Source organism: Chiloscyllium plagiosum, unplaced genomic scaffold, assembly GCF_037043375.1.
Source record: "Chiloscyllium plagiosum isolate Xiang-an unplaced genomic scaffold, Cpla_swu_hap1 HiC_scaffold_14, whole genome shotgun sequence".
NCBI lineage: Eukaryota > Metazoa > Chordata > Chondrichthyes > Orectolobiformes > Hemiscylliidae > Chiloscyllium > Chiloscyllium plagiosum.
This window is the reverse complement of record NW_028270152.1, coordinates 15,127,497-15,150,768: the sequence shown is the minus strand read 5'-3', so window position 1 is coordinate 15,150,768 and position 23,272 is coordinate 15,127,497. Positions and strand designations below refer to the sequence as shown.

General features: G+C 46.4%; 1 protein-coding gene across 2 annotated transcripts in view; it reads right to left on the bottom strand.

Moving 5' to 3' along the window:
* Positions 1–23,272, bottom strand: part of sema3g (semaphorin 3G) — a 194,635-nt gene that overhangs the window by 47,282 nt on the left and 124,081 nt on the right. For both annotated transcript variants that reach the window (XM_043707662.2, XM_043707661.2), the window contains exons 5-6: positions 5,127–5,217; positions 941–1,057 (exon numbers count right to left, since the gene is read on the bottom strand). In XM_043707662.2, coding sequence (XP_043563597.1) covers positions 941–1,057; positions 5,127–5,217 — 208 coding nt within the window. The remainder of the gene's footprint in view (positions 1–940; positions 1,058–5,126; positions 5,218–23,272) is intronic.

The window sequence follows — 23,272 nt, the reverse complement described above, 5'->3', positions numbered from 1 at the left end:
TGCATCACACCTGGAAAACACATTTCACTTCTGCCTTTAAAATAAGAAAAAGTTAGGATCTAGGCTACCTTCTTAAAATATTTTGGGGGTGGGGGTGGGGTTCTGCCCTGGTGCATAACAGTTGCAAGTTGAATCTGATTGGTTTGAAACATTTCTAAGAGCATGCATCAGGGGAACTGTTGTCCCCAATGCTTTCGTTTAATTCAAAAAAAGCCTGGAAATGTACTTTTTTCCCTGCAAAATATGATTTTTTTATTCATTCACAAGATGTGGGCATCGCTGACTAGGCAGCATTTATTACCCATCCCGATATCCCAGAGGACAGTCAAGAGTCACCTACATTGCTGTGGGTCCAGAGTCACATGTAGGCCAGACCAGGTAAGGACATTAATGAACCAAATGGATTTTGCCAACAATTGGAAATGGTTTCATGGTTGAACCTGGGTTGTCAGAGCCTCTGGATTAACAGCCCATTGATAATAAGACCAGGCCATTGGCTCCCATAACATTCCTGAGCATTAATATATCCATATTCTACCAAACATTAAATGAGTGACATTACGAGCCCAACTGATAATCTTAAATTGGTTGTTGTGCAATTCTAGGCACACTTGTGATTGTTCAGCAAGTGCCATTCAATCGCGGAATCACATCTAACATTGTTATGTTGAGAGTTTCTCAAACATGGACGGGTTAAGTACAGTCAGTGCTCTTCCTATTGTCAACAGCCAAAGTGATGAGCTGTTTGACACTAAATACCATATAGCATCTTATGGAAATGTTTCAACCAATCAGCACCCTTTTTGGATGCGGTATAAATTGATGCTCTGTTTGGAATTTGACGTTCTTGTATTTATCCTGATGAGTGCAAGGTGAAACGCTATGAAAACATGCACTTGGCTTATTGTTGAAATGGCCACTGATGATCGTCACTATTTACCTTGTAACATGCGCTGGTCGAGTTCTGTCCTCATGGCTGAGCGAGATCCCAGGCTGCGAAATATGACAGGGTCCCTCCCTAAGAAATCGGCTGTCAGTCCGGAGTACAGCTCCTCACCTGTGGCATGGAGACGCATATAGAGTCAAATAATGTGGATGTGTTCCTCTACACCTGACTGCACGGCAGACGGACCTTCCTAGCTACTGCCCAATCCCTCTCAATTCAAGCCACTATTGTCCAGTTTCATATCATATTGTAGCTTTCCTTTGTATCCTCACTCCTGCATTTGCTGGACTCCCTGGACTCCTATTTTTAAAAAAATGTCATTAAAAATTCTCACTAAATAAAAACCGCAAGAACTGCAGATGCTGGAAATCAGAAACAAAACAGAAATTGCTGGAAAAGCTCAGCAGGTCTGGCAGCATCTGGGGAGAGAACGTTAATTTTGATTTCTCTCCCCAGATGCTGTCAGACCTGCTGAGCTTTTCCAGCAATTTCTGTTTTTGTTTGTAAATAAGTCTTATCCTTGATTTCAAATCCTTCATTGCCTCTCCCTCTCTCTGCAGTGTACCCCAACCCCACAACTGTCCAAGATTTCCGCACTCCTCTAACTCTTGGTCACCCATGGTTTTAAATGACAATCTTACCTTTACCTGTCAAGACCTTAAGCTCTGAAATTCCCTCCCAGATCTCTCTGTTTCCCTCTGCTCTTCTATGTTCCTCCACACAGTCTACTTAGTGTCATAGTCATACAGTCATAGAGATGTACAGCACAGAAACAGACCCTTCGGTCCAACTCATCCATGCCGACCAGATATCCCAATCTAATCTAGACCCATTTGCCAGCACTTGGCCCATATCCCTCTAAACCCTTCCTGCTCATAAACCATTCCAGAAACCTTTTCATCATTAATGAGAAACTGCAACGATACCCATTTATGTGCTCAGTGTCAAACCTTGTTCAATCTTGCCTGTGCGCAGCCATATAAATGCAAATTGTTGTTACTATATAGTACTCAGGTATTGGCTGAGTGAGCTCAGGGAGGCACCATAGAAACAATATGATGAAGATGAATGGATCAGGGGGCTTGAATATCCAACTTTCCAATGTCTTCCTTCTTTCAATTTGACTTAACGAAGGTATTAACTAGTGGAATGTGCTCATCATAAGTCAGTGGGAGGTGGAACCATTTTCCAAACAAACATTTTCCCATTCTTCATGGACGAGTTGGACCAAAGGGTCTGTTTCTGTGCTGTATGACTCTATGGGTCTTTTAGGAGAAATTGACGACTGCAGATGCTGGAGATCAGAACCAAAAAGTGTGGTGCTGGAAAAACGCAGCAGGTCAGGCCGCATCCGAGGAGCAGGAGAGTCGACATGGTGAGTATAAGTTCTTAATTAGGAAGCTCTTCACCACTTCATCATCTTTGGTCCTGATGAAGACCTGATGCTCAAAATGTTGACTCTCCTGCTCCTCGGATGCTGCCTGACCGGCTGTGCTTTTCCAGCGCCACACTTTTTGTCTATGACTCTATTGTCAGAAAATATGATGGCCCTCTTCAAACCTGCTCTCAGTTCAGTAATCTCAGACATAATGAAAGCTATTCTGATCTGGGTCTGAGGGACTAACTGCTTTGTTGTTTTTTGCTCCTTTTGGGTGGTATGGTGGCTCAGTGGTTAGGGCTGCTGCCTCCTGGCGCCAGGGAATTGGGTTCAATTCCATCCTAGGGCGAATGTCTATGTGAAGTTTGCACATTTTCTCCGTGTCTGCATGGATTTCATCCCACAGTCCAAAGACGTGCAGGTTAGGTGGATTGGCTGAGCCAAATAGTGCCCAAGTGAATTAGCCAGGAATGCAGGGATAGGGTCAGTGTGGACTCAAAGGGGCAAATGGCCTGCTTTCAATCTGTATGATCTCCATTTGTTAATCAGTAAAGCACAGGGTTAAGTTCCAATCCTATCACATGGGGGAGGTGGTGACCTAGTGATATTATCACAGATTATTAATTCAGAGACCCAGGGTAATATTCTGGGGACTCGGGTTCCCAGAAATATGAGTTAAATGATGATCATCTGCACCGACCTTTCGAAGAGCATCTCATCCAGACCCAGTCCCTTGCCCGCCCCCAACCCTGTAACCCTGCACTTACCTTGGCTAATCTACCCTGCCTGCTTATCTGGGGGGGGAGACACAGTGGATATGTGGTTAGCACTGCTGCCTCATAGTGCCAGGGTCATGGGTTCAATTCCTTGGGCGATTGTCTGTGAGTTTTGCATATTCTCCCAGTGTTTGCATGGGTTTCCTCCCACAGTCCAAAGATGCGCGGGCTATAGTAGGTGGGCCATGGGGAATGTAGGGTTACAGATTTGGGAGTGGGTCTGGGTGGGCTGCTCTTTGGCTGGTCAATGTGGACTCAATGAGCCAAATGGCCTGCTTCCACACTGCTGGGATTCTATGATTCCCTGGACACTACTGCGCAATTTAGCATGGCCAATCCACCTAATCTGCACGTCTTTGGACAGCAGGTGTGGTTGACTCTTAAGTGCCCCTCTGGGTGGTAAGGGATGGGGAATAAATGTTGGCCTAGCCAGAGAATTAATGTTTTAAAACTGCAATGCGAGAAAAACTAATTTCATATCACAAATGGGTAAGTTCAGTGCTGCAGATCGGTGGGTTGGGAAGATGAGAGAGTGAAGACTCATCTGCATAAGTTACTGGAGCGACAAAACCTCCCACTGACTCCACTGAACCCTGTTCATTTGGTCACGCGCTTTCTGCCCCTCAACTCAGAAAGGCCTCACCTTTTGTGAGTCTCAATTCCTTCAGAATTCCAGGCCAAGGGAATGGAAGCATCGGGAGGAATGGTGCTTCCCATAAGGAACGTCATGGGCTTTGAGACAACCAAGGGTTTTAGCTGGATGGATGGATCAGCACGGGGGTGAAAGGTCAAGGGGGGAGCAGGGAGGAGTCAAATCCATGTCATGCCTGAGTGAGAGAAGCGTGATGAGGTCCCACTGCAATCGTTGGGAATGCAGTAGCATTAGGGCAGGTTGCTGTCTCCTCACATTGTCACACTATTTTGTCATTCAGGAATACAGCACTAATGAGGCATGACTGTACTTTACTCGTATCTGGGGTCACCACGTTGCTAATGGAGACACATGGAATGTATTAGCTTGCTGCTAGTAATATGGTGATATACAGCACCCCTCCAGGGCAACATGGGACTGAAGGGAAAAGGTGTTTCCGACCTCACTGACAGATTGTTTGGGCCATTTTTTTTAGTTCATTTAGGGTCGCATTAGATACAATGGTTTGACTTTTGGGAACAGCCATTAAACTGGCCGGTGAGAAGCACGGTCTCTCTGTTCAACTATTAAAACCATCTTAATATCTCCCTGGTGCAGGTCTTTCTAAGAGTGATTCATTGACAGGATTAAAACTGTGGACTGCTTGTCAAACCATGAGCTAGGAAGAGACAGATTGGCACAAGAGTGTTGCTGATCTTAGACAGGATGATATGTAATTCAGGGAATTATATGAGATGAACAGCATAATCTCAAAAAAGAACTGCTGAAGAGGAAATATTGGGATTCCTTTAAAAGGGAATTCTGATTATTGGAGCCTCTTTGAAAAAGTACACTTAGCAGATTACTGAAGAGCGACTTCGCTGAAGATAAGAACAGAAATTGCTTGAGAAACTGCAGGTTTGGCAGAGAGAGAAACAGTGTTAACATTTTAAGTCTGATGTCTCTTCTTCAGAACTGAAAAGGGCTGGAAAATGGTTGCATTTATCCTGTTGAGGAGGAGCGAACGGAACAGATTGCTCTTTCCCACTTAACCTGTTGGTTGGCCAATCCTAATCAGTGGTAAGACCCAATCAATGGTAATGTTAACATGTTAATAGTTGGAGATTCAGTGACAATAATGTTGCTCAATGTCAAAGGGAGATGATGGGATTCTCTCTTGCTCGTGACAGTTATGCCCCCTAATGTAGCTATGATCTGAACCTGCAACCTGACCAATTTTCAGGACCCGAAAAGCAACAATAACAATGATTTATGATAATCAGTCGATCTTATAGCATGGCTCATTTAAATCTGCCAGACATGATGTACATTCATAAGCTCTCAATATCAAGATCTTGTTAAAGTTGTTTACTTTGGAAATTGAAAATTGCTTACCAATGAAAGTGCTCGCAAAAGGTCGGTTTGGGTCATGTGGACATTTGCCACGGCCATTTTGTATGCTGTTCACCTCCATCCTGAAAGCATGCTTGAAAGAAAACACAAACAGTGAGCGCGATAATTTCTAGCCTGGTTAATGGTGCCAAGCAGCTGCAGAATAATAATTCACAGCAAGTATAAACGTTTGTTCATTCCCCTGGCCTTCACTGTGGGCTTAACCGTCCCTGAAGTTTATGTTGAACATGCCGGTGTTAGTACCAAGGTTACGGTTGGTTATTTTGGATGACTGGTTTGCGACACACAGTGAAGCCAACAGCATGGGTTCAACTCCTACACCAGCTGAGGCTACCATGAAGAATTCTCCTTATCAATGTCTCCCCTCACCTGAGGTGTGGTGACCCTCAGGTTAAACCACCACCAGTCATCTCTCTCTAATGAGAGAGCAGTGGTATGGTTCAGGAGGACTATGGCGACTTTTAGAATCAGTGCAGTGTCATGATTCACAGTAAGTCTGTGGTGGAAGAACTGAATCCTAGTTTTATACAAGTGAAGTATTGAAGGAAATCTGAAACAAACACACTTTTTACTTCTAACCCTGCTGTGTTTGCTGTTTGAATACAAGGTAAAACTGAGATTCAAAGGTAGAGATTGCTGGTGAAACTCAGCAGTTCCTGGCAGCCTCTGTGGAGGGAAAGCAGAGTTAATACTTCAAGTACAGTCTGACTTTACAGAGCTGAAAAATGTTGGAAAACCATTAACTCTGCTTGTCCCTCCAGAGATGCTGCCAGGTCTGTTGAGTTTCACCAGCAATCTCTAACTTTGAATCCCAGGTTTAATTTCCATTCAAGCAGCAGATACAACAGGGTTAGAAGTAAAAGGTGATGTTCAGTAAAGCTGCATATCTGACTAAGATCTCTGAACAAGCAATGGGATATGGGTGTTTAAACATTGGACTCTAGTTGGCTAAACTCATCGGAGTTAGTTCTTCAGAGGGAAGATCACACCCTGGGTCTAGACATGTCCGAGGGGTAAAATAGCATTCAGTCTGACTACACCCTTCCCCTTGTATTTGAACTTATTGTTCCCTTCTGTAGGTCACTCAAAGTTAACAGTTGTATGGGGAGTACAATATACAAGGTCCTCGCCAGTAGATGCAATCATGACAAAAATATTCATGTCAACTCGAGACGAATTCTCATCAGATATCCTGGTTTATAGCCTGCGAGCTTTATGGTATGATAAAGCAGAGTCAGCAGGTCCTCTATGCTACTTTCTCCCCACCCCCACCCTCCTGTAGCTTATCTCTCCACGCTTCAGGCTCTCTGCCTTTATTCCTGATGAAGGGCTTTTGCCCGAAACGTCGATTTTGCTGCTCGTCGGACGCTGCCTGAATTGCTGTGCTTTTCCAGCACCACTGATCCAGGTCCAGGTTATAGACAGCATTACTATATCTCCCCTCTTCAGGTGCCAGCACGAAAGGTTTCCTGTCTGAAATCCCTGCAGTCAGGTATTCAGACTGCAAAACTATACTTTGGATAACTGTACCAGAATCTAATAGACTGTCCACACTCTCTTCTGAGGAGTTGCATCTTAACTCCCAGCAGATTATCTCCACCTGTTCTGTGACTCTGTAACTCTTTCTAAAATGCTACAAAGGTTACGCCTCTCCCAACAGGGACATCCCTGACACAGTCTGAGTTGGCAATCTATGACCTTAAAAAGACATCTGATAGGAAATGCCAGTACAACAGTGACAGCTTGTATTTATGTAGCATCTTTGAGGAGGTTTCACCGGAGCAGTTATCAGACTGAGATTAACATTGTATCAAGGATTGACTGGTAAAAGGATATGTCTTAAGATGTCTCTTAAATGTGGAATGGAGATGTAAAGGGGGTGGGGGAGCATAGGCTTTGGGAGCAGGAGTAGGCCATTCAGCCCTTTGTGTCTATTCCACCATTCAATAAGATTATGTGTGATCTGTTTGTGGTCTCCATTTCAGTTTCCATCTGTCTCACATAACCTGTCTCCCTTGCTCATCAAAATCTAAATGAGCTTTAAATAAATTCAATGACCTAATGTCTACCACTTTTTGAAAAAAGAATGTTCACCTGTGAGAGAAAAAAAATTCCCCTCATCTCAATCTGAAACTGTGTTCCCTAATTCCAGTCTCAGCCACAAGAGGACACATCCTCCCTTGTATCTAACCTGTCAAATTCCATCAGGACCTCATATATTTCAATAAGATCAGCTCCCAGTTTTCTGAACTCCAACGAGTCCATTCCCCAGCCTGTTGAATCTTCCTCCGTTATCCCAGGAGTGAATTGAGCGAACTGTTTCCCCTTAATGACATCTTCATTTCAAAATTGTAAGCACATAGCAGATGTGATCTCTATGTACAACTGTAGCAAAGAATTTCTGCTTTTCATTGAATCCCTACAGTGTGGGAGCAGGCCATTCGGCCCATTAATTCCATATCATCCCTCCCAGACCCAGGCCTCTACTCTATCCCTGCATTTCCCCTGACTAGTCCACCTAGCCTACACATCTTTGAACTATGGGAAGAAACCAGACCACTCAAAGAAAACCCCCGCAGACACAGGGAGAGCGTGCAAACTCCAAACAGACAGTTACCCAAGGCCGGAATCGAACCTGGGACCCTAACATCATAAGGCAGCAATGCTAACCATTGAGCCACCATCTCCCCACAACATGCCCCAACATTTCATTCGGCTTCCTTGTCACTTGCTGAACATGAATACTAACATTTTATGATTCACTTACCAGGAGCCCTAGATCTGATTGCTATTTCCAAGTTCTGCAATCCCTCTCCATTTAAACAGACTACTGTTTGTCTGGTCTTTCTGCAAAGTTTCACATTATACTCTATTGGCCATTAACCGATCCATATCCTTTGTAGATTTATCTCCTCTTAAAAGCTTATTTTCCTACTAATCTTAGTGTCATTGGCAAATTGAATTACACATCCAGAAGAGATTTCCAGAATTTAGCAGTAATATCCTGCACGTTTCCCATCTGGATGCACTTCATTCCCGTGAAATGTGTGCACATTGTTGGTAAAGTCAACTCGCCTGTATCTTTCAACAGTGTTTAAATGCTTCGAGAGAAGCAATCACTGCAAGGTTAGCATTAGATGCCCATCTCTCATTTCCCTTACAACTGAGGGATTTGCTATAGCCATTTCCGAGAGTAATTACAAGTCAACCACATTGCTGTGGATCTGGAGTTACATGGGTAAAGATGGCAGATTTCCTTCCCTGAAGGGCATTAGTGAACCAGATAGCTTTTTGTGCTAACGATTAAGGTTATCTCTTCATTCTAAACACTCCAGATTTATTAATTCATTCTAAACCCTGCCAACTACCATAGCAGGATTTGAACCCATGCCCTCCAACAACAGTACCATTGTACTACCATGTTCTTGTTGGTTCAGAGTACGCACAAGGTGAGAGAAGAGCTACTACTGGTGCCATTACACACTGAAGATCAGCTCTTCCACAAGCATGCTATAACTGGGAAAAAGCCAATGGTTCAGCCAGCATCTGGACCTGTGATGTATATCTCCATACACACAGTTCTGCTTTCAGTCTCGCTGGCTGACTGGGGTAAAGATATTTCTCACCACCCAAGGGAGAAACTGTAACCTTCTCCAGATATAAACCACTGGCCTCTCGACAATGTTCCCCTTTTGCCTTTTTACCTCTATTAGATTTCAAAAGCTGGAACTAGACAAAGGACTCGCAAGAGGGTAGCACATGTCCCGCTACTGATTAATCCAGCCTGCCTATGATCTGAGTGATTCCAATGTTTTGAGATCTGGTTCAGCCAAGCCAAACAGAAACAATTCTTTGTGGATGTCTTGAATGAATTATTATCACTGTGCGACTATTTGTTTTCATCATGCAAGTTTAGGAATCACTGAAAGTGAAGAATACTAATATCTCTCTGTTGTATATAGTGTTTAAGCCCCAAGATGCTCAGAGTATCAGGACCAGGTTTTCGCAGAAATTTTCTGCACTTGCCAGAAATAGTTTATCAAGGAGTATAATTTCTGCTGGCTGCTATGTTATCGTGACACAGGAACCATGCAGGAAGGTTTCCGATATTCTGACAATACTTTCATTTTTCTAAGAATAAGGGAGGTGAAAAACTTGGCCAAGACAATTGAAGTTCCAACAACATTCAAGAAACTCGATATCATTGAGGACAAAGCAGCCCACTTCACTATCACCTTACCCACTATACTCACTGTCATTGCCTCTGATCTGCAGTGGCAGCTGTGTGGATCATCTACAAGATGCACTGCAGTAACACGCCAGGTGTCCATATGCCAAACCCCTGACCTCCATTATCCAAAAGGACAAGGCCAGCAGATACCCAGGAACAACACGAGCTGCGGGTTACCCATCAAACCTGACTTGGAAAAACATTGCCATTCGTTCACCAAAATTCTGGAACTCCTTCCCTCACAACACTGTGAATGTACCTGCCCCTCATGGGCTGCAGCCTTCTAAGCAGGGATTCACCATGAGCAGTAGTTTCCTTTACATTTGGGGAAATGAAGCGTAGACTGAGTGACCACTTCACAGAACACCTATGTTCTCTCTGAGGAGAAAGTGAGGTCTGCAGATGCTGGAGATCAGAGCTGGAAATTATGCCCGAAATGTCGATTCTCCTGTTCCCTGGATGCTGCCTGACCTGCTGCGTTTTTCCAGCAACACATTTCCACCTATGTTCTCTCCTCAAAAGAGTCTCTGAGCTTCCCGTTGCCTGCCACTTCAACACCCCAGCCTGCTCCCTGGCCAACATCTCTGCCTTAGGCCTCCTGCAGTGCTCCAGAAAAGCTCAGTGCAAGCTGGAAAAACAGCATCTCATTTTCCACTTGGGAACCCTGCAGCCTCCCAGACTCAATCTACTCCAGGCCTTGCCATCACATAGTCTGCCATTAAAAACACAACCCATTGCTAGCCCCTGACAGTTCCCATTAACAGCTATTCACCCTCCCAGGCTGATTATTATCCACGCGTTTGTCTATCCAACTGTTCTTTTCTCTCTTTGGGCTCTATCATTTGCTGAGTACTCCCTCTCACCACTCTATCCTCTGCACATGAACTGATATTTTCCAAGCTACCATCAGTTCTGAGGAAGGGTCACTCGATCTGAAACGTTAACTCTGATTTCTCTCCGCAGATGCTGCCAGACCTGCTGAACTTTCCCAGCAACTTCTGTTTTTGTGTCTCACCACTAGCATCCTGTTTTATTCATTCATGGGATTTGTGGGAATCACTGGCTATGCCAATTTCCATTGCCCATCCTTCCTTGCCCAGAGTTAATCATTTTGCTGTGGGTCTGGACTCACATTTGGGCCAGATTAGATATAGATAGCAGATTGGCGAAAGTGAGGACTGCAGATGCTGGAGGTTAGAGTCAAGAGTGTGGTGCTGGAAAAGCACAGCAGGTCAGGCAGCATCTGAGGAGCAGTAGCAGATTACCTTCCCTAAAGGGTAGTGATAAACCAGATGGGAATTAGGTAACAATAATAGTTACATCGTCACTTTTAGGAATTTTATTGAATTCAGATTTTGCCATGGTATTTGAACCCAGTGGCCCCAAAGGATTAGTCTGGGACCACCGAGTTACTAGTTTAGCAACATGAGCCCCATCCTCCTGTGAAAGAATAAAGAGAAACTTCCCTCTGCAAACGCAAGGTCACAAAGTGAAAGTGATGAGACACAATCTCCTGGCCCAGATATTTACATTTTCATATCTTGATTTTCTAAGTGATTAGCACTAGAAAGCAAAATGACAATGGTATGAAAAACAGAAAGGAATAAAGGAAGAAGCAGTTCCACACCATCACTTTTAAAAATTCACTCATGGGATGCATGGTTGCCTGGCCAACATTTATTGCCCGTCCCTAGTTGCCCTTGAGAAGGTGGGGGGGTGAGCTGCCTTCTTGAACCGCTGCAGTCCATGTGCTGTAGGTAGACCTGCAATACCGTTAGGGAGAGAGTTCCAGGGTTTTGACCCAATAACAGTGAATGAACGGCAATGTATTTCCAAGTCAGAATGGTGAATGGCTTGGAAGGGGACTTGCAAGCATTGGTATTCCCATATATCTATTGCTCTTGTCCTTCTAGATGGAAGTGGTCATGGGTTTGGAGGGTGCCGTCCCCAATGCTCTTTGCCGAATTTGTTCAGTGTATCTTGTAGCTAGTACACACTGCTGCTGGTGATGGAAGTGGACTATTACCCATCTCTCTCAGAATTTCCCAAGTTCGTCACATAAGTTAAAGGATGGTATGGCAGTTTATATTCTGCAAAATAGCATGGCACAAACACTCTGCAGTCCTCACTTTCTCCTGGTACAAACAATGGTCAAGATGGGTGGCCAATTATATTTTGGTGTTGCTGGAGAGTGTATATTTGACTGGGTATCCAGAGAAATCCCTGTTCATCTTCTGACAGTATGGTGGGGTCCACAAATGTGGCACTAAGATGCCATGGCAGGCAGTCTAAATGGCTGTTTAGATGACAGCGAGACCAACAGTGTAGCACCTCCTCAGCACTGTGCTGCACTGCCAACCTAGGTTCAAATTGCAGGATCCAGCTTTCAGACACAGGCCACTGGGTGGCAATGGGACAGCAATGATATTAAAAGGTGAACTCACTCTCTCTATCTTCACAATCACTGTAAGTTTTCGATGGAAAACAAAGTATAAATCAGGCATAATTATTATCTTATGCAAATCAGGGTTCTGTGGTGAAGGTAGGGCACAAAGTGATTCAATTGGACAATTGAACGGAGGGGGTGAATCAAATTGTTTTGATAGATGAGATAGAGAAGAGCAATGGGCTGCAAAAAGAATGTGACATAGCATCTACCTGGTGCAGAAACAGCAGGAACTGAGTCAATGTGGACTGGCACTGCCCTGGGCTCCACCGTAATCCTTGTAGTGTGACTCCCTACCACCACCTCTGTTGGGATTGGTTTGAGTTGATGTATAACTTGTTTATTATGCAGAGGTAGTTCGAAACACAAACCATTTATTCAAATGATTTCAAACATCTGCGAACTTTACAGAAACAAAATCAGAAATTGCTGGGAAAACTCAGCAGGTCTGGCAGCACCTGTGGAGGGAGAAATGTTTCGGGTCCAGTGACCTTTCCTCAGAACTGGGTCCAGCATCAGTGCCTTCACTCTATTTGTAGTCATGACCCAAGGGTCGGATAGCTCAGTTGGCTGGATGGCTGGTTAGTGATACAGAGTGATGCCAACACTGTGCCGGTTGAGGTTACCACAAAGGTGCCACCTTGTCAACCTCACCTCTTGCCTGAGGTTTGGTGACCGTCAGGTCAACCCACCATCAGTCGTCTTCCTCCAATGAAAGAGCAGCCCTACATTAGGGCTATGGCAGCTTTAGTCATAGCTAGGAGAAGCATGTCAAGTCTCTTTTGAGAATTTTGCCTCTGAGAGATAGGAGTCAGTCACTTGACTCAGCTGCTCTCTCCACACATCAAAGGAGTCAAGCACCATACAAGGATCAGTTATTAATCAAATACTGCACTGATTGTAGCTCTCTCCCGGGACTGAATGCCCTGCTTAATGATCATAAGGTATGAACAGGATAGTGAGCATTAGACGTTGTCTACATGGACTTTAGTAAAGACTTTGACAAGGTTCCACGTGGTAGACTAGTTAGTAAAGTTACACACATGGGTTCAGGAACAGCTTGCCAATTGGATACAAAATTGGTTTGACGGTAGGAAGCAGAGGGTAGTGGTGGAAAGGAGACAGAGTGTGGTGGTGGAGGGGAGGAGAGAGAGGATGGTGATGGAGGGTTGGAGACAGAGGGTGGTGATGGAGGGTTGGAGGCAGAGGGTGGTGATGAAGGGTTCGAGGCAGAGGGTGGTGATGGAGGGTAGGAGACAGAAGGTGGTGATGAAGGATAGGAGAGAGCGGGTGGTGATAGAGGATGGGAGACAGTGGGTGGTGATGGAGGATGGGAGACAGAGGATGGTGATGGAGGGTAGGAGACAGCGGGTGGTGATGGAGGATGGGAGACAGCGGTTGGTGATGGAGGATGGGAGACAGAGGATGGTGATAGAGGGTTGGAGACAGAGGGTAGTGGTGGAGGATAGAAGACATAGGGTGGTGATGGAGGGTTGGAGACAGAGGGTGGTGATGGAGGAAAGGAGACAGAAGGTGGTGATGGAGGGTAGAAGACATAGGGTGGTGATGGAGGATAGGAGACAGAGGGTGGTGATGGAGGATAGGAGACAGAGGGTGGTGATGGAGGGTTGGAGGGTTGGAGACAGAGGGTGATAATGGAGGGTAGAAGACAGAGGGTGGTGATGGAGGGTTGGAGACAGAGGGTAGTGGTGGAGGGTTGGAGACAAAAGGTGGTGATGGAGGATAGTTGTCAGAGGGTGATGATGGAGGATAGGAGACAGAGGGTGGTGATGGAGGGTAGGAGACAGAGGGTGGTGATGGAGGGGAGGAGACAGAGGGTAGTGGTGGAGGATAGGAGACAGAGGGTGGTGATGGAGGGTTGGAGACAGGGGGTAGTGGTGGAGGATAGGAGACAGAGGGTGGTGATTGAGGGTTGCAGACAGACGGTGGTGATGGAGGGTAGAAGACAGAGGGTGGTGATGGAGGGTTGGAGACAGAGGGTGGTGATTGAGGGTTGGAGACAGAGGGTGGTGATGGAGGGTTGGAGACAGAGGGTGGTGATTGAGGGTTGGAGACAGAGGGTGGTGATTGAGCGTTGGAGACAGAGGGTGGTGATGAAGGGTTGGAGACAGAGGGTGGTGATTGAGGGTTGGAGACAGAGGGTGGTGATGGAGGGTAGAAGACAGAGGGTGGTGATGGAGGGTTGGAGACAGAGGGTGGTGATTGAGGGTTGGAGACAGAGGGTGGTGATGGTGGGTTGGAGACAGAGGCTGGTGATGGAGGATAGGAGACAGAGGGTGGTGATGGAGGGTAGAAGACAGAGGGTGGTGATGGAGGGTTGGAGACAGAGGGTAGTGGTGGAGGGTTGGAGACAAAAGGTGGTGATGGAGGGTAGTAGACAGAGGGTGATGATGGAGGATAGGAGACAGAGGGTGGTGATGGAGGTTAGGAGACAGAGGGTGGTGATGGAGGGGAGGAGACAGAGGGTAGTGGTGGAGGATAGGAGACAGAGGGTGGTGATGGAGGGTAGGAGACAGAGGGTAGTGATGGAGGGTTGGAGACAGAGGGTAGTGGTGGAGGATAGGAGACAGAGGGTGGTGATGGAGGGTTGAAGACAGAGGGTGGTGATGGAGGATAGGAGACAAAGGGTGGTGATGGTGGGTTGAAGACAGAGGGTGGTGATGGAGGGTTGGAGACAGAGGGTGGTGATGGAGGGTAGAAGACAGAGGGTGATGATGGAGGGTAGGAGACATAGGATGGTGATGGAGGGTAGAAGACAGAGGGTGGTGATGGAGGGTAGAAGACAGAGGGTGGTGATTGAGGGTTGGAGACAGAGGGTGGTGATTGAGGGTTGGAGACAGAGAGTGGTGATGGAGGGTTGGAGACAGAGGGTGGTGATTGAGGGTTGGAGACAGAGGGTGGTGATGGAGGGTAGAAGACAGAGGGTGGGTGATGGAGGGTTGGAGACAGAGGGTGGTGATGGAGGGTTGGAGACAGAGGGTGGTGATTGAGGGTTGGAGACAGAGGGTGGTGATGGAGGGTTGGAGACAGAGGGTGGTGATGGAGGGTTGGAGATAGAGGGTAGTGGTGGAGGATAGGAGACAGAGGGTGGTGCTGGAGGGTTGAAGACAGAGGGTGGTGATGGAGGATAGGAGACAGAGGGTGGTGATGGAGGGTTGGAGACAGAGGGTGATGATGGAGGGCAGAAGACAGAGGGTGGTGATGGAGGATAGGAGACAAAGGCTGGTGATGGAGGGTTGGAGACAGAGGGTGGTGATGGAGGGTTGGAGACAGAGGGTGGTGATGGAGGGTTGGAGATAGAGGGTAGTGGTGGAGGATAGGAGACAGAGGGTGGTGCTGGAGGGTTGAAGACAGAGGGTGGTGATGGAGGATAGGAGACAGAGGGTGGTGATGGAGGGTTGGAGATAGAGGGTGGTGATGGAGGGTTGGAGATAGAGGGTAGTGGTGGAGGATAGGAGACAGAGGGTGGTGCTGGAGGGTTGGAGACAGAGGGTGGTGATGGAGGGTTGGAGACAGAGGGTGATGATGGAGGGTAGAAGACAGAGGGTGGTGATGGAGGATAGGAGACAGAGGGTGGTGATGGAGGGTTGGAGACAGAGGGTTCTGATGGAGGGTTAGAGACAGAGGATGGTGATGGAGGGTAGGAGACAGAGGGTGATGATGGAGGGTAGGAGACTTAGGATGGTGATGGAGGGTAGAAGACAGAGGGTGGTGATGGAGGGTTGGAGACAGAGGGTGGTGATTGAGGGTTGGAGACAGAGGGTGGTGATGGAGGGTAGGAGACAGAGGGTGGTGATGGAGGGTTGGAGACAGAGGGTGGTGATTGAGGGTTGGAGACAGAGGGTGGTGATGGAGGGTTGGAGACAGAGGGTGGTGATGGAGGGTTGGAGACAGAGGGTGATGATGGAGGGTTGAAGACAGAGGGTGGTGATGGAGGGTTGGAGACAGAGGGTAATGGTGGAGGATAGGAGACAGAGGGTGGTGATGGAGGGTTGAAGACAGAGGGTAGTGATGGAAGATAGGAGACATAGGGTGGTGATGGAGGGTAGGAGACAGAGGGTGGTGATGGAGGGTAGGAGACAGAGGGTGGTGATGGAGGGTTGGAGACAGAGGGTAGTGGTGGAAGATAGGAGACATAGGGTGGTGATGGAGGGTAGGAGACAGAGGGTGGTGATGGAGGGTAGGAGACAGAGGGTGGTGATGGAGGGTTGGAGACAGAGGGTGGTGATGGAGGGTAGAAGACAGAGGGTGGTGATGGAGGGTTGGAGACAGAGGGTGGTGATGGAGGGTTGGAGACAGAGGGTGGTGATTGAGGGTAGAAGGCATAGCATGGTGATGGAGGATAGGAGACAGAGGGTGGGAATGGAGGGTTCTGATGGAGGGTTAGAGACAGAGGATGGTGATGGAGGGTAGGAGACAGAGGGTGGTGAATGAGGGTAGAAGACAGAGGGTGGTGATGGAGGGTTGGAGACATAGGGTGATAATGGAGGGTTGGAGACAGAGGGTGGTGATGGAGGATAGGAGACATAGGGTGGTGATGGAGGGTAGAAGACAGAGGGTGGTGATGGAGGGTTGGAGACAGAGGGTGATAATGGAGGGTTGGAGACAGAGGGTGGTGATGGAGGGTAGAAGACAGAGGGTGGTGATGGAGGGTTGGAGGCAGAGGGTTCTGATGGAGGGTTAGAGACAGAGAATGGTGATGGAGGGTAGGAGACAGAGGGTGGTGATGGAGGGTAGAAGACAGAGGGTGCTGATGGAGGGTTGGAGACAGAGGGTGGTGATGGAGGATAGGAGACAGAGGCTGGTGTTGGAGGGTAGAAGACAGAGGGTGATGAAGGAGGGTTGGAGACAGAAGGTGGTGATGGAGGGTAGGAGACATAGGGTGGTGATGGAGGGTAGAAGACAGAGGTTGGTGATGGAGGGTTGGAGACATAGGGTGATAATGGAGGGTTGGAGACAGAGGGTGATGATGGAGGGTAGAAGACAGAGGGTGGTGATGGAGGATAGGAGACAGAGGGTTCTGATGGAGGGTTAGAGACAGAGGATGGTGATGGAGGGTAGGAGACAGAGGGTGGTGATGGAGGGTTGGAGACATAGGGTGATAATGGAGGGTTGGAGACAGAGGGTGATGATGGAGGGTAGAAGACAGAGGGTGGTGATGGAGGATAGGAGACAGAGGGTTCTGATGGAGGGTTAGAGACAGAGGATGGTGATGGAGTGTAGGAGACAGAGGGTGGTGATGGAGGGTAGAAGACAGAGGGTGGTGATGGAGGGTTGGAGACAGAGGGTGGTGATGGAGGATAGGAGACAGAGGCTGGTGTTGGAGGGTAGGAGACAGAGGGTGATGAAGGAGGGTTGGAGACAGAAGGTGGTGATGGAGGGTAGAAGACAGAGGGTGGTGATGGAGGGTAGGAGACATAGGGTGGTGATGGAGGGTAGAAGACAGAGGTTGGTGATGGAGGGTTGGAGACATAGGGTGGTGATGGAGGGTAGAAGACAGAGGGTGGTGATAGAGGGTTGGAGATAGAGGGTGATAATGGAGGGTTGGAGACAGAGGGTGGTGATGGAGGGCAGGAGACAGAGGGTGGTGATGGAGGGTTGGAGACAGAGGGTGGTGATGGAGGGTAGGAGACAGAGGGTGATGATGGAGGGTAGGAGACAGAGGGTGGTGATGGAGGGTTGGAGACATAGGGTGATGATGGAGGGTAGGAGACAGAGGGTGGTGATAGAGGGTTGGAGACAGAGGGTGGTGATGGAGGGTTGGTGTTTTGGGACTGGTGTCCTGTGACCAATGATGTTCTACAGGGATTGGTGTTGGGTCCACTGCTATTTGTCATTCATATAGACAATATAGATGAGATTTAAGAGGCATCATTATTAAGTTTGCGGATGACACCAAGGTTGGTGCTACAGTGATGCTGAAGAAGGTTATTTAAGATTACAAAGAGACCTTGATCAACTGGGCCAATGGGTTGAGGGATGACAGATAAAGTTTACTTACATTTTGGTGAGATGAACAAAGGCAAGGCTTATACAGCTAATGGTAGGGCCCTGGGTAGTGTTTTCAAACAGAGAGATTTAGGGGTTCAGGTACATAGTTGTTTGAAAGCTGTGTTACTTGCAGACAGGGTGGTTAAGAAGGCATTTAACGTGCTTGCCTTCATTGGTCAGACCATTGAGTTACAGGTATTGGGATGTCAAGACATTGATGAAGCCACTATTGGAGGACAGTGTCCACTTCTGATCACCCTGCTATAGGAAGGATATGATTAAATTAGAGAGGGTTCTGAAAAGATTTATCAGGATGTTGCAGCGATTGGAGTGCTTGACTTATTATGCTCAACTTTTTTCACCAGAACGTAGGAGTTTGAGGGGTAACCTTATAGAGGTTTACAAAATCATGAGGAGCACAGATAAGGTGAACAACAAAGGTCTTTTATCAATGATAGGGGAGTTCAAAACTAGAGGGCATGTTTGTTAAGTGAGAGATGAAAGATTTAAAAGGGACCAGAGGGGTAACTTTTTCACAAAGAGTGTGGCTCGTGTGTGGTATGAACTGCCAGAGGAAGTGGTAGATGTGAGTAGAGTTATGACATTTAAAAGACATTTGGATAGGTACATAAATGGGCAAAGGTTCAGAGGGATATAGGCCAAATGCAGGCAAATGGGAGGAGTTTAGTTTGGGAAACATAGTTGACATGGATGAGTTGGACCAAAAGATCTGTTTCCATGCTGTAAGATTCTATGACTCTCTAATTCACTTTGTGGAGTTGGTGTTAAGTGCTCCACCTTCCTACTCAGGGACTGCCAACTAAGCAAAGCTAATACTTTTGCTGAGTCCTTTCCAAGTGTGGTGCTTTTCCAGCTGTGTCCAGATGTTTCCCAATTGATTGACTGATCAATGGAGAATGGACAAACATTGATGATCTCATGAACGGCATACAAATATTATACTAATGATGTGACTCACAATAAAATTAAAAAGCCTAATGCACACACTCATCCTGTCAATATCCATTTATGACCATTAATTATCAGATGTTTAAAAATGATTCCATTATAAGAATTCCCATGAGGTGCTCAAACTGTTTTTAACATCTCCTACAATAGACAAAGTACAGTTGCAGGCTTCGTGCCCTCAGGGATAACAGATGCTGTTCTCAATTTCAAACTCCCAAACCTTTGCGTATTGATTATAAAGAAGGGCTATTACCTCAAACAGTCCATTGAATAATTGATAGATGGAGAGCAGTCACTCTCTGACAATGTTTTGTGTTCAATAAATCAAGACCTCTTGTGCGACAAGCTAATTGAGTTATTAATCATTCTAAGAGCTGCATGTAAATCCAAGCCTCTAAGGGCTCTTCATCCAAACCAAAGTTGTATTCCACTTTTTGAATCCAATTTCTCCATGTCCTTGTGACTTGTTTGTCTCTTCAGCTAGTCTTCAGCTGAGCCATACAGGGTATGAACAAATGCTTGGCACTGGCATTGACTCATGGCATAACATCTTCAGCTGCTTCATCAATGACCTTCTCTCCATTGTAAGGTCACAGTGCACATGTTCACCAATGATTGCACAGGTCCAGCACCATTCGTGACTACTTCAACCCTGATGCAGTCCATGTCCAAATGCAGCAAGATCTGAACAATATCCAGGCTTGAGCTGACAAATAGGAGGAAACAGGATTAGAGTGGTGCTGGAAAAGCACAGCCAGTCAGACAGCATCCGAGGAGCAGGAAAATCGACGTTTTGGACAAAAGACCTTGATCAAGAATCAGCTTTTGCCCGATTTTCCTGCCTGCTGTGCTTTTCCAGCACCACTCTAATTTTGACTCTAATCTCCAGCATCTGCAGTATCTACTTTTGCCAAATAGAAGGCAAATGCCAGGCAATGAGCATCTCCAACAACAGAGAATCTAATCAATGCTCCTTGACATCCAATGGCATTCTCATCACTGAATTCTTCACTATCAATATGCTGGACCAGAAACTGAACTGGACTACCAATATCAATACTGTGGCTACAAGAGCGGGTCAGATAGGAATCCGAGAGTCATTGAAGCCTAGCTTCCAAAGCCTGTGCTCCCTCTACAAGGCACAAGTCAGGAATGTGATGGAACACTCCTCACTCAGCACCAACAACATTCTAGAAGCTTGACACCACCCAGGACAAAGCAGTCCTCTTGATTGGCACCACATCCACAAGTATCCATTCCCTACATTACCAGTAGCAGCAGCATGTACTACCTACAAGATGCACTGCAATAACACACCAAGTTTTCTTTGACAGTACCTTCCAAACCCAAGACCATGACTAACCAGAAGCACAAGGTTAAAGATACATGGCAACACCGCCTCCCCCCCCTTCCCCCCAATAAGTTCCCCTCCAAGCCTCTCACCATCCTGCCTTGGAGATATATTTGTGTTCCTTTGGTGTGGCTGGGTCAAAACCCTGGAACTTCTAGCCTAATGGCATTGTGGGTGTACCCATACCAAATAGACTACGGTAGTTCAGGAAGGAAGCTCATCACCACCTTCTCAGCAACAACTATGGATTGGCAATAAATGCTGGCCCAGCTAGAGATACCCCAACCCTGTGCATGATGAAAAGAAATGAAACACCCAACTGCTCTTTCTGGTGAATCCTAACCACCCCCACAGGGCTGATCCACAGCCTGTCCCTTACCCTTATTTATTCTCCTGAAACTACGTATTCAAGGTTTAGTATAACTCCTTCAACTTCCCTCTCCCTCATGTTCTTAAGCTGGCAGGAAAGAGGAGTTAAGGCCTGGTCCAGATCAACCATGATCTTGTTGATTGGCAGAACAGGCTTGCGGGGCTGAATGGCGTACTCCTGCTCACATTTCTTACAATCGCGCATTCTTGATCTTCTCAGATCCCAGGACAGTAACTCCAACCTCTCAGAGGTCCCTTTGTGATTATAGATCCAGGGAGATCTGAAAGGGAGGGGGATGGCGAGAAAGTGGATTCTTCCCTGATGTTGTGGCGACACTGTCACCGAGTGGCTCAGTGGTTTGCCCCAAGCCGTCATGTAACAGACTTCCAACAGTGCATGAGGATTAAGTAAGCAATTTGGTTAACCCTCTGTCAGATGACTCCCCCTTTCCATTGAGTAGCCTAATGGAGGGATTGCGTACACAAAATCATATATGACAATCAGTTGCAACATCTCAAATAAAGATTAATGATAGAATTTCACAACATATACATTGACTTGCACTCTAGAAATTGCAAGTTGGCTGTTGTACAGGCGCCATACAGTCCAACAAGGTATTGCTGGCAACTGTTATAGAATAGTTAACTTGTTAATAGATGTACAGTGGAAATTAGCCAACTTTTGGATGATTAAATCCTCATGAATGCAGTTTAGCAACATGATGTTATAGTCACATAGGTCAGAAAGGGATTAACTAAACTCCAATGATTAACCAAACCGTCTGACAATCTCTCTGATTCATTTATTCAGACAGATTATAAACAGCAGGCATTATTTTCATCTCTCCATCAATGCTGCTCCTGGGGGCCTGTAGTTTGGTGTCTGTGCTGTCTACTGCCGACTGTACATCAAAACCTTGCTATAATGAAACAAGTAAAGCATCCATCAGTTATGCTTACAGATATCTTTATGATTGGAATTAGAGTAGACGGATGTTTGATGACCAGCATGGACACAATGGGCTGAAAGGTCTCTTTCTGTGCTATAAGAGCTCTGCTAGGTTTGATGTTGAATTGTCCATGGATCGCCATCAAGCAGGCGTGGTACACGGACCAATCCATGGTTGAATGCTAAAGATCTAATGCTTGGCAAAATGGGTTCATGTCCCATCACTGGCCCTCCAATGAGATGCTGAGGGAAGGCTGCATTGTTGGAGCTGCCATATTTTGCGTGGGATATTAAGGTGAGACCCCAGCATAGCCTCAACCTCTCTGATCAACACTCTCTGAGTGGCTTGTAAAACCATTTTAGAGGTTAATTTAAGTGCCATTCATAAGTCTGGTTAGAGACAAAAAAAAACTGCACATGCTGGAATCCAAAGTAGATAGGCAGAAGGCTGGAAGAACACACAGGACTGAAGAAGGGTTACACCTGAAATGTTGACTTCTCCACCTCCTGATGCTGCCTGGCTTGCTGTGTTCTTCCAGCTTCCTGCCTGTCCACTTTTAATTCGTAAGTCTGGGATATAAAGAAATGGTGATCATGAAATGACCAACAATTGTTGTGAAGCCTCATCTGGTTTACCTCTGTTCTTCGGGGAGGGGAATCGGTCATCTTTACCTGGTCTGGCCTACATATGGCTCCACACCCAGAGCAATGTGATTGATGCTTCCCATACCTCTCAAATGGCCCTGCAAGCCACTCAGAGAGTGTTGATCAGAGAGGTTGTGGCTACGCTGGGGTCTCACCTGAATATCCCATGCAAAAGGTGGCACCTCCAACAATGCAGTCTTCCCTCAGCATCTCATTGGAGGGCCAGTCCAGATTTAGACTGTAAGACTGTAAGTTACAGAACCAGAAATGGGCCATTCAGCCCATTGGGTCAGCTCCACCCTTCAATGAGATCTGGGCTGATCTGATCATCCTCAGCTCCACTTTCCTGCCTTTTTCCCATAACCCTTGGGTTCTCTCCTTTATGATTAAAAATCTCAGCCTTGAACATACTTAATGAAACAGCTTCAACAAAAATCTACAATCTTCTAACACAGAGGCAAGAGAGCTGCCTACTCAGCCGCAGTTGATATCCCGAAGTCAGCTGAGCTGGCCAGTGCTTCACAAGCCCTGTATTCTTGGAGAATACAGACTGAAACATCAAGTTCCAAACTCAGCCTTTCTTCAGCCACTGTGCACATGGTCAATACAGGATGGGAGGCAGGAGACTTGCTCCCTATGAGATCTCTGTGCACTCTAAGTCTCTGCACACACAAAACATAAGCAAATTATCCAATACCTAGTCAGTCTGCATGTGCAGAGGATCTGACAGAAGCTGCACCTGATAAATATTGATTATTGATTCAGATGGAGCAAACTTAGACACCAAAAAGTTTCATTTCACGCTCCTAATTCTGTTTAGATGTTTTTGTAGAGCTAATAAACGGTTTGACTCAAAGCTCAGAAAGAATTGGCTGCTGCTAAGGATATGAAGCAACTCCAGAAACGTGCCTTCCAGAGCAGGAAACATTTAAGCTGTCCAATTTAAGCAGCTGTACTCTGCAAACTGCAGCTTTGACATATATGAGGAGGTGATGGCCTAGTGGTAACAGTGCTGGGCTGTTAATCTAGTATTCCAGAGACACGGTTCAAGTCCCACCATGACAGAATGGTACAATTGCATTGCAGAATGCAATAAAAATTTGGAATTGAGAGTCTAATGACGACTATGAATCCACCGACCTGCCTTGCTAATACC